The sequence below is a fragment of the Bombina bombina genome, chromosome 3 (genome assembly GCF_027579735.1).
Source record: "Bombina bombina isolate aBomBom1 chromosome 3, aBomBom1.pri, whole genome shotgun sequence".
Taxonomy (NCBI): domain Eukaryota; kingdom Metazoa; phylum Chordata; class Amphibia; order Anura; family Bombinatoridae; genus Bombina; species Bombina bombina.
The window spans coordinates 1,112,716,104-1,112,734,753 of NC_069501.1; the positions used below are offsets into that span (position 1 = coordinate 1,112,716,104).

At 39.7% G+C, this 18,650-nt stretch overlaps 1 protein-coding gene across 1 annotated transcript in view; it reads right to left on the reverse strand.

The window, feature by feature from the left end:
- B3GLCT (beta 3-glucosyltransferase) overlaps nt 1-18,650 on the reverse strand; it is a 1,048,073-nt gene that overhangs the window by 497,146 nt on the left and 532,277 nt on the right. Inside the window, exon 5 of the mRNA XM_053708467.1 lies at nt 13,321-13,397. Within this exon, the coding sequence (XP_053564442.1) occupies nt 13,321-13,397 (77 nt within the window). The remainder of the gene's footprint in view (nt 1-13,320; nt 13,398-18,650) is intronic.

Here is an 18,650-nt window from a genome sequence, read left to right on the forward strand (position 1 = left end):
AATTTATGCAAATTTTGAGAAAAAAAATGGTTTGGAAATAGCAAAGTGCTACTTGTACTTATTGCCCTATAACTTGCAAAAAAAGCAAAGAACATATAAATAAATTGGGAATTTCTAAACTCAGGACAAAATTTAGAAACTATTTAGCATGGTTATTTTTTGGTGGTTGTAGATGTGTAACAGATTTTGGGGGTCAAATTTAGAAAAAGTGTGTTTTTTTTCAATTTTTTTATCATATTTTATAAAAAAACATTTATATTAAATTATATGATTAAATAATGGTATCTTTAGAAAGTCCATTTAATGGCGAGGACAATGGTATAAAATATGTTTGGGTACAGTAAATGAGTAAGAGGAAAATTACAGCTAAACACAAACACCGCAGAAATGTAAAAATAGCCCTGGTCCTTAAGGGTAAGAAATTGAAAAAAATGGCCTTGCCCTTAAGGGGTTAACTTACAGACTGTTTATAAATCGGAGGATGTGAATAACAAATTCTGCTGTTTTTATCCCTCTTTCTCCTCAGTACATACAGTATATTTCTCAGTCTCTGTGGGAGCTTGCTTCTGTCTATCTCATATTTTCTTGTCTCAAACTCAATCCCTCTATCTCTAACGGCAGTTTACAAAGCAAAAAGGAACTTAGACACATAGGCATGTGGAGTTCACCCACAGACTTATAAAATAAAGAGATTTACTGAATTTTAAAGCAAAGATTACAGAGAACGTAAGCAATTCAAAAACCTAATCACTTTACAAAACATTTTTTTTAAACACAAACACAGTGACAAGTTTTATTCTATAATATATATCATTTAAGCCTTACAATCTTTTTTGCTTTTAGTTGGCAATCGTTTGCCATATAAACAGCTTGACATTATTATCTACAGTGGAATTTTTTTTCTTTTGTTATGATAAACTTGATAAATCACAGTTTTCTGTCCACTTTTATTTGATTTGCAAGGTTTGAAAAAAAGTGGGTTTTCTACTTCTGAGAATTAGAAGTGCACTCTTCATATTTCACAAGATTAACGCTGCTGCATGTCCCTAACTCGTTTGTACAGGGGAGATTATATCTATAATTAATATATTTTATTACAAGAAGGCTACAATAGTACAGCTCCTGATGTGCACTCAGTGTAGAGCATGAGAAGGGGGCATTATCTGGTGCCTCAGGGAGGTAACTGCTGGGAGTGTCAGTCTGCACTTTTAGCAGTATTGTTCATAGTGTCAAAACTATTGTGAGTTTCCACCATTTTGTTTGACATTTTTGGATTGTGCTATGTGGCACCTTTATTTCATGTTTAACTTCAGACATGTTTATATCATCACTGTATGGATTGAATTGAAGCTGCCTGAAATTTCAATACAGTTTAAATGTGAGATCCTCTCAATGTGTTGCATTTTTTTTGAACACTGAACTATCCCCAGTGGATGCCTCGAAAGATTAAAAATTTTTTTTGAGACTTTGCAATATAATGCTCATGGAAAACTTATATATGTCTTTTTAAAATGAAATTAGAGTAGGTACCTGTCATTGCCATTTCCAAACATCAACCACTCTTCTGTAATTTAATCCTAAATCCCCTACCATCTTGTGATCACAATCATTTGTTTGTTATTTTACCTATTGCACATTTTGATTAAGACTTACCTTCACCAAGAGTGCTATGGGAGTTTCTCCTATCAGCCAATGAGCATTAGTATAAAGTACACAATATTCTCAATATCTTTAAATGTTGCTCTTTCATTTGTATGATTAAAAATGTCTAAGTACGCTGTCAATTTAAATCATCTGAAATAGCAATTCCTAAATCTTGTACATTATTTATTGCTCTCAGTAAAGTACTATTAATCCTATGATCCTGATTTGAACTTTTTGCTTTATAAATACATCATTTGCAAAAATAAATGTTACATTTTACTTGTCTATTCCTCTCTCACACACTTTTTTTGTAATTAAATACAGTTACTCATTTAATTAACCTTTCAAGTCAGCTTTGTCACTAAATTCACAGAAAATAAGTAACAGAACACACGTGTCTGATAAATGAATGTTCAGAACTTGTAAGTTACTCAATACTAAAATATTTTAAAACTCATTATGTAGTGACTTCAGCGTATACATATTCCAATAAAAAAATAGTCTGTGTGACAGAAATGTGTTCTTAGTATTTTAATATCTTCACAGTGTACAAAAATAAAGGTGGTTTGCAATGTGTTTTACGTTACATTAGCTAATGAGGCTAAGTAGCTTAACCCGTTGGGCCATATGGATATATGTACTATATCACACAGCACTTTGCCCAGCATACTGTGTTGACATAGTACCTACATCGAGCTCAGATAAGCACGTTGTGGTCCCAAAATGTCAGCTTAGACAGTGGGCACCACAACCAGAGGACAGAAGGCATACTATAAAAGTGAAACTAATATTTTGTCGGCCATTTTCTCAAAAATATATTTTGTTTGACCTTTGTATTTGAAAAAAATATTTTGTACATATATTATTACTCATTAAAGGATTATGAAACCTATTTTTTTTTTCTTTTGTGATTAAGATAGAGCATGCAATTTTAAACAATGTTCCGATTTACTTCTATTATCTCATTTGTTTTGTTCTCTTGGTATCGTGTATTGAAAAGGATACCTAGGTAGGCTCACATGTTATTGTCTCACCCATTGCTTTGAGCCAGCTTCGAGTGGTGCATTAATGTTTCTTAAACAAATAATATCAAGAGAATGAAGCAAATTTGATTATATAGTAAATTGTAAAGTTGTTTCAAATTTTCTATCTGAAACATGGAAGAAAAATGTTGGGTTTCATGTCCCTTTAACTGTACCAATTTTTTTATTTTATATTTTTTTTATATTTATTATTGAGGTTCAAAATAAGGCATACATGGAATATAAAATATTACACAATGATGATGATATACAAGCATCATATGGCATCATTCTGTAGGAAAACAGTATATTTCTGAAGGAGAATCTAGAGACTTTGTCTGTGAATGGAATGCCTAATATTCTGAAAACCTCCTAAATGACACAGTGGCCCACTTTTGGACTGCACAAAACAAATGGGCATAAAGATAAAACAATCATACCCGCTCCAGAGTTACATTTCCCCATATCATAATCAGAAAATGAAGGTCCCTGTAATATTTCAGAAACTGAGAGACGGTTCCGCAGTGTATGTTGAGCGACTGTCTGGAAAGTAGACCTACATCGCAATGTATGAGCAGAGGCTGCTAACTGAGACATGTAGGTATCTGTTACCAGCAGCATATTGCTATCTCTGGCAACAACCTCCCCATATTTCTCGGTTCTAGGAGGTCCAAGCTCGCCTCTCTTCAGTTCCGCTTCTCGCAGCTGAAACCCTGCAGCTCCGACCACACAGCAATTCACACCATCGTCTGGCACAGCGGCTCCGGTATCAGCCTCGATTGCTGCAGGGATAGACATCACTCCTACCAGGATCAGTTGCTGCTCGGCAAGGGTCGATGCCTCCACTCTGTTATCAGGAGATATTCTGATACTCTCTCCAATGTCCTGATGGTCCATATCTGGGTCAGATTGATAGTAAGCTTGTTCCTTTTTCTCCCCCATCATACTCTGTGTTGGAAGGGTATCAGCTGTGGTCTGAGGGTCTCGCATGGCTGCAGTCCTTGGCTGTACATGGTCTGGTTGTGGCTTTTGCTTTCCCTGATGTGCCAAGCTGCATGCACCTTTCCATTCAAGCTTGATTAGTTGCATTAGGCACTGAAAATGGTCATCTAATATAGCCGTTAAATCGGTAACCACAATAGCATTACTGGGCTCCATCATTCCTTAATATTACCTTTTCGGTCCAAGAGCCTGCTTTTGCGTGTGTTCGATCTGTTTAGGCTAGGTAGTTGGAACGTCCGCATACATATATTAGCTCAATTTAGCTGTTTGACCCTTGGTGGGTATAAACGAGCGGCACAACAGTGATGTGGCGATTTGTGAGGACAGAAGAGGCTTCAGAAATAGGGGAAGGCCTCAAAAGGAAAAGTCCGGTATTGAGAGCTGGGTTGCCACACTTCGATACGAAAACCTATTTCTTGGATCAGAGCGTCTTCAGTTAAGCCTCTCCACCTAATTATATAACCTAATATCAAGTGTTTAGCCTAAATTAAATAAAAAGTGGTGAAGGTCTCATGAGCTGAAGCTCAGTGCGACCAGTAAGATGGCTGCCGTCTGTAAATCCCCCATAACTGTACCAAATTTAAAGATGGAATGCCAATGGGATAAGAAAATATGTTAGATTAAGTAAAACAGAAATTTCCATTTACAGTAATTTCCTTACTCCAGACAAGTTTAAACATGTTCAGACTTGCATGTCACATCACAAATTTAAGTTCTGTTGTGATCTTTGAAGGATGAAGATTGCTATACTGCACCTTGAAATGAATCAAAGAGATATAAAGACTTAATTACCGTTACTATATATGCAAATGAAGCAGACATTAGTACGTTTAATTAAAATTAAAATCACAAATGTTGCACCCCTATAACTTTGTAAATACATAATATATTGACCTGTAATTTTGCACAGGTTCATACAACAGTTGACCCTTTCAGTATGCCAAAATATAAAAAAAAAAAAAACAACTCAAAGAATGTGAGGTTGGAAAATGCCTTTTCATTGGTAGATTCCATATGGAATGGCCCACCTCACAGCATATCCTATTTTATCATATCACTGCAGCTGAACAACATACCACACTTGTTCATCGTGTCAGTCCACTGAGGGATAAGTACACATGACAAAGTTACTGCTTGCCAAGTGCTGATACAACAGATTATATACTTTTCTTATTTATAATCTGCTCATTTATGAGTTTGAAGCAATCTGTTCATAAAAATGTGAGTGAACAGTATTTGTGTGCATGATGTGTGTGTGTATGTGAACATTGTTTTTATGTGTGAGGTGTGTGGAAGAGCAGTGTTTGTGTGCATGATGTGTGTGTGCATGTGAACAGTGTTTGTATGTGTGAGGTGTGTGTGAGATCAGTGTTTGTGTACATGTGTGAGTGCAGTTTGTATGTGTGAGGTGTGTGCGTGCGCACTGTTTGTAGTATGGAAGGAGTGTGTGTGCGCATTGTTTGCTGTATGTGAGGAGTGTGTGAGGTGAATGTGAGCGGTGTTTGTGGTGTGTGTGTGAGTAGTGTCTGAGTGTGTCAGATCAGTGTTTGTATGTGTGTGTGGTGTGTGTGGGTGCAGTGTTTGTGTCTGTGAGGAGTGTATGTGTGCAGTGTTTGTATTATATGAAGAGTGTGTGAGATGTGTGTGAGCACTGTTTGTGGTGTGTGAGCACTGTTTGTGGTGTGTGTGTAAGTAGTGTATTTGTGTGTGAGAGCAGTGTTTGTAAGGTGTGTATGAGAGAAGTGTATGTGTGTGATGTGTGTGTGCGCATGTGAACAGTATTTGTATGTGTGAGGTGAGTGTTGAGTATGCGTGAGGAGTAAGTGTGTGTGTGTGAGGTGTGTGAGTCTGTCCTCGACTGACTGTGTGCATATCTACTCCTTCCTCAGCTAGATGGCTATATAGTGCTTCTGACCTGAAAAAAAAGAAAATTCTGTGTTTTCTTGTCATATTTGCAGAGATGTGTCCTTCAACATCAGTAAAGAAGGACACGAAGCAAAAAAAAAAAAAAAAAGAACAAAATCAAACATTCCATATGCATTAAAGAATATTTTTGATTACAATGGCTCTCAGCAGTCAGCATTGGGATGAACTATCAAGCTGGGACCAAAACATCTTTATACTTTAACTTCAAAACACAGGACTCACTGTTAAAATGATGAAGAGTAAAGTTAAATAGGGTACAGGACACTATTTGAAACTAGAACATACAAAATGAATAAAGATTTAAAGTAAAATTACAGATTTACAGACAACCAGTAAGATTACAAGTTTTGCGCTATACCAGGTGCATAATTTAACACAAAAAAGAGCGTTATCGCACTTTCCATAGCGCTGCCAATACGAGTTACTGAAAAACCTTCTCTTGTCCCCCATACCGCACAAAAGCCAAGGCCTGACTTTACGTGCTCGTGCGCGCTTTCCTCATAGACATCAATGGGGAGAGAGTTTTAGAAAAAAAACTAACAACCGCATTGATGTCTATGGGGAAAAGAAAATTACGTTAACACCCTAACATAAACCCCTAGTCTAAATACCCCTAGTCCGCCGCCCCCCCCGACATCGCCAACACTAAAAAGTTATTAACCCCTAATCTGCCATTCCCCGACACTAAATACAATTATTAACCCCTAATCATCCGCACGACACTAAATAAACCTATTAACCCCTATCACGCTGGCCCCCCACATTGTTTTTAGTTTTAGTTAATAGTTGCAATGTGTTAGTGCAAAAAGGATATGTCCAAAAAAAGTCAATTGGAGACTAAATCCCAACTCCAAATGTGCATAAGTGATCCCAGTGAACCATTGGCAGCATTGATCTGTTTTATTTAAGGTTAACCCTTGGAGTTCGATTGCAGCATTCATTTCCACTGGGATCACTTATGCACATTTAGAGTTGGGATTTAGTCTCCAATTAACTTTTTTGAACATATCTTTTTTGCACAAACACATTTTTTTTTGTTTGATTTATTATTGTTTGTGTTTTAACAGGTTAATAATTTTCTTTCTGCGACTATTAAATAAACCTCTTAACCCCTAATCCGACAATGCTCCGCGCCTCCAAAGAAAAAGATAGCAGATGCCCCCGTGATGGATGTAGATGTCACCGCCTGGATGAAGATGGATGTCCGGACTTCAGGAACTGCGAGTCTTTGCACAAAAAAAGGTATAAAGACTCAAATATATGAGATCTCAGGTGTTAGAAAAAAAGGGATGCAAAAGGGCTTTAACATAGTGCCCACATGCCTAAACAGATGTATGTTTGTATATATATATAAGCATCCAAAAGAGAAAAGCACTCACCGGGTCTTATTAAGCAAAAAACACTTTTAATCTGTGACGTTTCGGGGTTGCCCCCGTCTTCAGACAACAATTACAGGTACATACAGTAACTCACCCTTTAAAGCAAACAAACCCGCTCCCAAGTGCAGTCCCGCCGGTGGCGTACCGGAAGTCAGCAGCCGTGCGCAGAACACTACGTCATCGGCTGTCAAATTGAAACCGTTGTAAATTGAAACCCAGTTTATAATGTAAGTCAATGGGAAGTGAGGGAGATAGTTTCCAGGCCCCTTTCAAAATTGTCATAAGTAACACCTAATACATTATTTTTAAAGCTTTGAAATGAATACTTTAAATGCTAAACAGCATTATAAACCTAATAAAATAATCACACAACACAGAATATATAATTAAACTAAGTTAAATGAACAAAAAGATTTTTCTGCAAACTGTTCTTTCTATGCATTCCAATCTGGACTGATTTATAGATAGGAAGATCTTGTTCCTTTGAAATCTGCTCAATAGCTCAGGTCTGGTTGAACTGATTAATTTCAGCTTGCTTGGCTTTGCTGCAACACAAGCGGACAGCTCCACCTACTGGCTATTTTAATAAATGCACTGCTTCTCAATGCTTTTCAATAGCAGTCACATGACTGGAAAAAAAGGTTGTTATTCTGAAACGGTGTAAATTGAACCGTTGTAAAACGAGGGCCACCTGTATATATATACACAAACACATATATACACACACATATATATATATATATATATATATATATATATATATACACACACACATATACATATATATATATATATATATATATATATATATATATACTCCACAACAATTGCAGCGTCGCGCTCTATCACACTCACCATACACGCTGCACGTTCTCACGGCACTTTCGGAGCTCCAGTGGGGGGGGTGACGTCATCAACTCTCCTGGATATGCTTGCTGAGTAGGTACTGCTCGTCTCGCAATACAGGTATGCAAAAAGTACAAAGGGTACCTCAGGCACTTCCCAGAGAATAATGTAAAAAGAAGGCTTTATTGATTGATATAGTAAAAACAGACTAAAGCTTAGTCCAAACTGACACAGCTTTAAACAATTAATATACAGTGAATAAGGACTGCTGGGTTCCTGCTGCAGACATGTTTCGTGCTAAGGTAGCACTTGTTCACTGCTTACAGGATACCCAGACTCCTCTCTGTTTAAATAGAGGATTTCTTAAAGATACATACATATGCTCTAATATATACACACACAGTGGGGCAAAAAAGTATTTAGTCAGCCACCAATTGTGCAAGTTCTCCCACTTAAGAAGATGAGAGAGGCCTGTAATTTTGATCATAGGTATACCTCAACTATGAGAGACAAAATGTGGAAACAAATCCAGACAATCACATTGTCTGATTTGGAAAGAATTTATTTGCATATTATGGTGGAATATAAGTATTTTGTCACCTACAAACAAGCAAGATTTCTGGCTCTCACAGACCTGTATCTTCTTCTTTAAGAGGCTCCTCTGTCCTCCATTCATTACCCGTATTAATGGCACCTGTTTGAACTTGTTATCAGTATAAAAGACAACTGTCCACAACCTCAAACAGTCACACTCCAAACTCCACTATGTTGAAGACCAAAGAGCTGTCGAAGGACACCAGAAACAAAATTGTAGACCTGCACCAGGCTGGGAAGACAGAATCTGCAATAGGCAAGCAGCTTGGTGTGAAGAAATCAACTGTGGGAGCAATGATTAGAAAATGGAAGACATACAAAACCACTGATAATCTCCCTCGAAACATTTTCTTGACCGTGGGCACCCTGTTTCGAGCCTAAGATGCTGCCCTATAGATCATGTCCCATTGCCAAAAAGAAGAGGTAATAGAAAGAAGATCTTATTACAGAGGGAGGCGAGGTGGATATTGGAGCTTGACACCGTAAACCCTAGGTGTTTAAATACATACCGGTCACTATCTTGTTTTCTGTAAGATAACATAACATTTGAGCTCTTTCTCCCAGTATTCAGCTATTTTAACATCTACATAGTCATGTATAAGATAAATGTTTTTGTATAAAAAAACATTTCTGGTTTTTTTTTGTTTTCTTATTAAAATAAATGTAAATATTATTAGGTTTAAGATTTGTATAACATGCTATGTGTTTATTTCTCATAACTCTACATCTCTTTCAGTAAGAACAAATGAAGGAAGACACTTTGGGAAGTTCCTCTAAATTGAGAAAAAAGTTTGTTGCATCCTGTAGAGTCTCCACTAGGTGGCAGAGATGGGATGTTTTTGAGAAAACTTTCACCTATATTGCACCTGGTATGTGGGTGGGTCATAGCTCACAGATTTGTGTTTTGTTATCTTGACAAAGGCCCAAGCAGGGGCCGAAATGTTGAAAATGTAAATAAATGTTCTTGTTGAATGAAGAAACACGAGTTGGAGTCATCTGTGAGCTATGCAAATTGTTGACTACCACTGGATATATATAAATATATACATACACACACACACGCATTGGAGCCCTTTGCAGTCCATGAAAACATGTAAAAGCATATTTACACAATATTCATTATTAATAAATCTTTGAACTATATATTTATAGTGATGTCGCGAATAGTTCGCCGGCGAATAGTTCCCGGCGAACATAGCATGTTCGCATTCGCAGCGGCGGGCGAACATATGCAATGTTCGTTCTGCCCCCTATTCGTCATCATTGAGTAAACTTTGACCCTGTACCTCACAGTCAGAAGACACATTACAGCCAATCAGCAGCAGACCCTCCCTCCCAGACCCTCCCACCTCCTGGACAGCATCCATTTTAGATTCATTTGGAAGCTGCATTCTTAGAGAGAGGAGGGACAGTGTAGCTGCTGCTGATTTAATAGGGAAATCAATAGCTAGGCTAGTGTATTCAGTGTCCACTACAGTCCTGAAGGACTCATCTGATCTCTGCTGTAAGGACAGCACCCCAAAAAGCCCTTTTTAGGGCTAGAACATCAGTCTGCTTTTTTTTTTTCCTGTGTAATCTAATTGCAGTTGCCTGCCTGCCAGCGTGTGTGTCAGGCTCACAGCGTATACTGTGCCCACTTGCCCAGTGCCACCACTCATATCTGGTGTAACAGTACATTTAAAAAAAAACAACACTTTTTTGACTGTGAAATAATAGCAGACAGCTGCCAGTACCCAAGATGGCCGCCAATAAGGCAGATGGGGAGGGTTAGAGAGCTGTTTTGGGGGGGATCATGAAGGTTGGGGGCTAAGGGGGGATGCTACACCACAGCATATGTAAATATGCTAAAAAAAAAACATTATTTTTTTTTTATTTTAGTACTGGCAGACTTTCTGCCAGTACTTAAGATGGTGGGGTCAATTGTGGGGTGGGGGAGGGAAGGGTGCTGTTTGGGAGGGATCAGGGGGTCTGATGTGTCAGGTGGGAGGCTGATCTCTACACTAAAGCTAAAATTAACCCTGCAAGCTCCCTACAAACTACCTAATTAACCACTTCACTGCTAGCCATAATACACGTGTGATGCGCAGCAGCATTTAGCGGCCTTCTAATTACCAGAAAGCAACGCCAAAGTCATATATGTCTGCTATTTCTGAACAAAGGGGATCCCATAGAAGCATTTACAACCATTTGTGCCATAATTGCACAAGCTGTTTGTAAATAATTTCAGTGAGAACCTAAAATTGCGAAAAAATTTAAGTTTTTTTTAAATTTGATCGCATTTGGCGGTGAAATGGTGGCATTAAATATACCAAAATGGGCCTAGATCAATACTTTGGGTTGTCTACTACACTACACTTAAAGGGATACTAACCCCACATTTTGTCTTTCATGATTCAGATAGAGCATGCAATTTTAAGCAACTTTCTAATTTACTCCTATTATCAATTTTTCTTTGTTCTCATGTTATCTTGATTTGAAAAAGCAGTAATAAAAGGTTAGGGGCCAGCCCATTTTTTAGTTCAGCACCTTGGTAGAGCTGATGATTGGTTTGCTACATTTAGCCACAAATCAGCAAGTGCTACCCAGGTGCTGAAAAAAAAATGGTCTGGCTCTAAAGCTTACAGTACTGCTTTTTCAAATCAAGATAGCATGAGAACAAAGAAAATTGATAATAGATAAAAGGTGCTTAAAATCTTATGCTCTATCTGAATCATGAAAGAAAAAAAATGGGTTTAGTATCCCTTTAAGCTAAAATTAACTCTACAAGCTGCCTACATGCTCCCTAATTAAGCCCTTCACTGCTGGGCATAAAACATGTGTGGTGCGCAGTGGCATTTAGCAGCCTTCTAATTACCAAAAAGCAACGCCAAAGCCATATAAGTCTGCTATTTCTGAACAAAGGGGATCCCAGAGAAGCATTTACAACCATTTATGCCATAATTGAATAAGTTGTTTGTAAATAATTTCTGTGAGAAACCTAAAGTTTGTGAAAAGTGAAGAATTTTTTTTATTTGATCGCATTTGGCGGTGAAATGGTGGCATGAAATATACCAAAATGGGCCTAGATCAATACTTTGGGTTGTCTACTACACAACACTTAAGCTAAAATTAACTCTACAAGCTGCCTACATGCTCCCTAATTAAAGGGAAATAATACTCATATGCTAAATCACTTGAAACTGATGCAGTATAACTGTAAAAAGCTGACAGGAAAATATCACCTGAGCATCTCTATGTAAAAAAGGAAGATATTTTACCTCACAATCTCCTCAGCTCAGCAGAGTAAGTTCTGTGTAAAAAGTTATACTCAACTGCTCCCAGCTGCAGGTAAAAAAATTAAAAAAAATGAAGAAATGAACAGCAGCCAATCAGCATCAGCAATGCTGAGGTCATGAACTTTTACTGTGATCTCATGAGATTTGACATGACTCTCATGAGATTTCATTGTAAACTTCCTTTACCTGATTGGTGAAATAAGATGAGAGTGCACGATGCTCATCCCTTACATCCTTTACAATGGGAGGTGGCTACTGAGGAACTTTTGAGGTAAAATATCTTTCTTTTTTACATAGAGATGTTCAGGTGATATTTTCTAGTCAGCTTTTTCCAGCTATACTGCATCATTTTCAAGTGTTTAAACATTTGGGTATTATGGCCCTTTAACCCCTTCACTGCTGGGCATAAAACACGTGTGGTGTGCAGTGGCATTTAGCAGCCTTCTAACTACCGCCAAAGTCATATAAGTCTGCTATAATGGCATGTCTGGCACACAGTGTTGGGGCAAGGGTCCATCTGACCACTGATACCTGGTCTGCAAAGCATGGTCAGGGCAGGTATATCATCTACACTGCGCACTGTGAAGCGGGCGTAACCCGTACACTACCTGATCGATACAACATCATACCTGATGTTTTAAAGCACGTTATTCCAAACAATTTAGGAATGTTAGGTGATTTATGCCCTTTATGGATTAAAACCAGACTCTGCATCAACTATGTAATTTTCCATGGGAGTTTTGCCATGGACCCCCCTCCGGCATGCCACAGTCCAGGTGTTAGTCCCCTTGAAACAACTTTTCCATCACTATTGTGGCCTGAAAGAGTCCCTGTGGGTTTTAAAATTTGCCTGCCTATTGAAGTCTATGGCGGTTCGCCAACTTTTGAGGATGTTCGCGTTCGCCGACCAAAATTTTTAGGCTCACGACATCACTATATATTTACTTTAAATATTTCACATTCCAATGCATTTTTAAATACATATTCCTATAAAAATCTGTATATATATATATATATATATATATATATGTATGTATATATATATATATATATATATATATATACATACATATATATAATCATATTGATATATAGGTATAAATATATATTCATTCAATATAAGAAGAAATATGTATTTATGAATAAATAGAACATATTCTGCTATGTGAAGAACATTGGAATGTGAAATATTTATATCAGGTTAGTGCATTTGAGAATATGCATTCAGGTTTTTTCCACTTTTTTTCTCTTTTGACTCCTATGGGGGAAACGTTTATCGCTCGTGATATTCTAACTTCAGCTTTTTGCGTGCATTGGGTTAGCTCGCAAGCAATAACTTTTTACTTTTAACTTGTACAACAAGCGCAACCAGATGCATGCAAAAAGTTTACTTCAAGCGCAGTTAGCACCCGAGCAAACGCGCCAAATAGCGCTCCACTCGTAATCTGGCCCTAAATGTACTAGTTAGGATGTAAAAGGAATTAGATTTATAGAGATGAATACTTATTACTCATAACTCTTAAACTGCTATTGAATATTCAATGACAATGCTTGCTTAACACTGTTTCCGCTTCATACACATCAGCTAAATTTATTAAATGATTCAAATAAAATACGTAATGAAATACTTACTGTGGAATGACAGGAAGAATAGTCCATGCGCCTTCATTTCTTGAAACCTCATGGATAAGATGCACTCTAGGCAGATGCTTAAAACAAAAAAAAATCCTAATAAATAGCTAATAATGATAGATAGATAAATAGATAGATAGATAAATAGATAGATAGATAGATAGATAGATAGATAGATAGATAGATAGATAGATAGATGTACATACATACACATTTTTTTCATGCAAGGATGCTGCAACAACTGAAGGGTGGGAATTGTAAGGCTTGGGTTATTGCTAAACCATATAAACATTGCCAATATTCTTTGACAATTGCATATTCTGTTCTTGCATTTTTGGCTTTTTTCCTAGAAAGACTCATAGGATAAACTGATGGACAATAGTGCACATAGGGAAGAACATATATTATCAACTCTGAATGAGACCTGGCAGAACTAAAGTAGCCCAGTTGTTTCATGTCAAGTGCAGTTCTATACTATTACCTTGTTCTGCAAGATGTAATCATTTTGTCTCAGATAGCTCAAGTGATCAGAACTGATAGACTTGGAAACCTAACTGAATGTTACAAAAACTCAATTGATTTTTAGTTTTAAGATCTGTGAGATATGAACAAACCTTATGGTATTAAAAGAACAAAAACAGCTTTGCCCAACCGGGAAATGATTACCAATGATTTTATATCAATAAAAGAGAAAATAAATATGGATTAATGATGATATACCAAAGTAAATCTTAGTATACTTTATTTGATTTTCTGGCTTTGAAGCCATGTAATATCAAACAATATAACGTATATTGGAATTTACCTTGATGTGATCATCATTAATTTAATAGTTGAGCTGTACAATCATATATTTCTTGTTTTCTTAGAATTTACTAACTTATATGAAATGACACCTTTCCAGTAGATAAAAACAAGATATAATTTATTTTTCTCTGGAATAATAATAATAATAATAATAATAATAATATATACAACAATATAAAATAAACATGTATTTATCAAGAGACGCAATGCTCTATATAGCAGTTTGGCACAAAGAAAAGCCTCTGGCCCTATAAACTCAAATATGCTGAAAATGGGAGAAGGTTCCGCCCTTAAAGTACAGTGATCATACAATGAGCATACAATTTTAAACAACTATCCAATTTACTTCTATTATATATATATATATATATATATATATATATATATATATATATATATATATATATATATATATATATATATATATATATGCCACACTATGTGAATCTGCCCTCCATGAGACAACCACTTGAAAGTTCTGTGAAATAAACCATCTTCAGCATAAACAGGAACCAGACAGAATTTCTTCAAAAACAGGGGTCAAATTTATTGACGTTTCGGGGAGTAAACCTCCCCTTCCTCAGTGGTTTACTCCCCGAAACGTCAATAAATTTGACCCCTGTTTTTGAAGAAATCCTGTCTGGTTCCTGTTTTTGCTGAAGAATATATATATACACACACACACACACACACACACACACACACACACACAGAGTGTCATTGGCTTACCCATGTGTTCTGTTAAAAAGCAGTAGTGCATTGCTGTTCCTTCAACAAAAGATACCAAGAGAATTAAACACATTTAAACATGTGTAAACTGGAAAGTTGTTTGAAATTGTATGTTCTGCCTAAATCAGAAATTTTTGAGTTTCATGTCCCAAGATACAGGCAGTGACATAAAAAAACAATAACACATGTCTCTTATGAATAATCAATTTGCACTATGTAACAATATAGACATGTTTATTTTTTAACAAATAAAATAACATATCGTTTTCATATAAATGTGTATTAAAGTAAAAGTAAAGTTTGGTGGTCAGCTATGCACATTTACCTAGGCAATACCAAAATAATATGAGTTTCTTTCATCAATTTTGTCCAAGCAATATATAAATACCTATTTCACCACAAATAAAGTACTAATTTTCCTATTTTCAACTCAACCCATTTTTTCAAACATACTGCACTTCCTGGTCACGTTTTTTTTCTCCTCCAATTGACTTTCTGGCCAATCGGCGGCTGTGAAGCTACGTCATACAACGATGCAATCAAGTGCGCATGCGCAAAATATTTCCTAAACAAGATTATATCCGATGCGCGTTGAAGATTGGCCATGAATAAAATTGCACGCACATTGTAATCCTGATCGGCGAATCGCGCATGCGCAAACATTGCAGGTATGGTGTGACCACTCTATACGTAATGTCTAAAAAATACAGGAAGAAGAGGGTGGGAGGAGCGACAACGATAATGGTAGGGAAATAAAGCATTAAAATATAAACTCAAATTTGAAAAAAAAAAAACAAAAAAAAAAAACAGTGATACATAAATATTACTCATAAAGATTACATAGATGTGTTGCACAGGTTAAAACTTTACTTTCACTTTAACTAAGAATACTCACTAAAGGGGAATGGTGATTTTCTCCTTTTGTTCAGATTTTGATTAAAAATGTATTGCTATTGCCCTCTATAGCAATGCATATGTTGCAGTAAAGCAGAACCCTGGATGAGGAATTGGAAGGAAGGGTTGTATGACCCCAACAGGAAGAGGACAAGGGGTGAAGGTGAGGACAGGGGGGCTGGGCTAAGAAAATGAGTATAGGCACAACACAGGAAGTGACAGGCACATTTTCTAACAGGAGCTAAACGGTGGAAGCTGAATTTTAAAATTGAATTTGGCTTTGCTTACCAGTATGGAGGCTCTGTTGTCTAACCTGATGGCTGTAGCCAAGGAGAAGGGCGCTGAGTGGATAAGAGAGATGCTGGCAGCAGCAGCAACAGGCGAAGCAGGCACCAGAGGAGTGGATATTCCTGGGTCCAGGGAAGCAGCTTCCAGGAGCAGTGTACGGCCTACCAGGAGGTCTAGGCCTCTAGAGAGACTGAGCCCTGCGATGGGCACCGGCAGGAGGGGGAAGGCGAGTGGCAGGCCCCAGGCGGGTGAGCAGAATGGAGAACAGCCGGGAGCAGGAGCGGTATCCACGGCCAGGCCCAGGCCGGGCTTGAGGCCTCAGGAGGCGGAGACGAGGAGGAGCACGGCCCGGTGGTCGCAGCCGGGGCCTCAGGTGCAGAAGAGGAGAGGAAGATCGGCTGGAGGATGCCAGGAAGCGGAGCGGCGGGAAACAGGACCCGGTGCGACGGCCAGAGAGGGCCTGGGTCGTGGAGCAGCGGTGCCGGATGACGTCACGGCCCGGCGGTCGCAACCGGCCCCAGGAGCTGAGAAAGGCAGGCGGAGGAGCGGCAGGACAGTAGAGCAGAATACAGGTAAGGCGGGCATGGCTGAGGGGGCCGGCGCTTCAGAAGAGGGTGTGACCGGAGGAGGAAGGGGGGGGCGGATGCCCATACCGGGAAGGCGGGGATGGGGGGGGGCTGACGCCAGCGGGGGAAGGAGTGACGTACCGGCAGTGACGGCTCGGGCAGCAGGTGAGTCGGCTGTGCAGCCAAGCAGGGTGACTGATGGAGTGGCTGGGGAGAGAGAGGTGTTGCTGGCAGGTTTGAAGGGACTAATCGCAACCTTGGAAAAAACAGGAGGGGTGGGGTCGCCAGCGACGGCGTGGGTACAGCCCGGAGGAGAGAGTCAGGTAACAGGAGCGCAGGCAGGAGGGAGTACGGCAGCGGCTGTGCCTACAGGGGTCAGTGGGGGTGAAACACTGAAGGTTCCGGAGGACGCACTGAGGAGGCCGTGTCTGTGTTCTGTGGGGCCGTTGGGGATACACCGTTGGATCAGGTGCTGGAGGTAAAAGAGGACAATAAGGAGAAAGAGAGAGAGAGGAAGAAGAGATGGAGGAAACTACCCAAAACTTTTGGCAATTGGTCGAGGGCTTTCTGTATCCTAGCTAGCGTGATGGGGGAGAAATTTCCAGAACATGGGTCGTCGTTGTTTTGCTACTACGACGAGATTGCGAACGCGTATCGGACGTATGGTGGGATGGCTTGGTGGCGGTACGACGAACGTTTTAGGCAGAGAATGGCGGTGAGACCTGAGATGCGATGGGATGATAGGGACATGGGTATCTGGTTAGAGATTATGACCCCCCTTAGAGGAGGGCAGTCCTTTCGGTCAGCAGGTCAAGGAAGCGGTAGTGGGGGTGGATCAGGTAGCACATCGGCGGTTATCCGGAAGGGCCTCTGCTTCCAGTTCAATAAGGGATAATGTCGTTTTGGGGCGTCGTGCAAATACAAGCACGAATGTTCAGGGTGTGGAGGTATCCATTCTTTCGCCAAGTGCTTCAAGAAAGCAAGGCAGGGAGGAAAGCCCAGCGAGGTGGGTAGTACGGGCACGGACCCCAGTGATGGTAGGAAGGATGGTCCCATGGCTAAAGGAGTACGCCAATTGACGGGGGTGTTCGGCGGACGCCGAACTACTATTAACGGGGTTTAGTTCAGGCTTTATTATCCCGTTCAAGGACCAGGAGATAGGGAGGTTTGGGAGTAACTTAAAGTCGGCAAGGGAGTTTCCACAGGTGGTGAGGGAAAAATTGTACAAGGAGGTGGCCCTGGGCAGGATGGCGGGGCCGTTTGAGAGCCCACCTTTGAAGGGTTTACGGATTTCTCCGCTGGGGGTGGTACCAAAAAAGGGGGTGGGGCAGTTCCGGATGATCCATCACCTTTCTCACCCGAAAGGATTATCAGTCAATGATGGAATTGATCCGGAATTGGTGTCAGTGAACTACGCGTCTTTTGACAGGGCGGTGGCCCTGGTACGGAAGGCGAGAAAGGGGGCATTGCTGGATGTGGAATCAGCCTTCAGGCTGTTGCCGGTGCATCCCAGGTGTCACCACCTACTGGGGTGTTATTTTGAGAGTTCCTTTTTTGTGGACCTGTGTCTTCCCATGGGCTGTTCCATCTCCTGTGCGTACTTCGAAAAGTTCAGTTCTTTTGTGGACTGGGTGGTCAGACAGAAAGCGGGAATATCTTCAATTGTCCATTATTTGGACGATTTTCTGTTTGTAGGGGCGGCAGGTTCGGGGACTTGTGAGCGTTTGGTGCAGGTTTTCGGGGAGGTGGCCCGAGATTTCGGGATACCGGTGGCGGCCGACAAGTCGGAGGGTCCGGTAACGTCTCTGAGTTTCCTGGGTATCCAGTTAGACTCGGATCGGATGGAGTGCAGGCTCCCGGAGGACAAGGTGGCGGACCTGAGGAACCTACTGGGGGAGGCGATGTCCGCGAGAAAGGTGACGTTACGGCAGCTGCAGTCGTTGCTGGGGAAGTTGAACGATCATCCCAATCGGCAGGGCTTTCTGCCGGCGTTTGTCCTTGGCAACGGCCGGGGTGTCCGAGCCAAAGCATCACATAAGATGACGA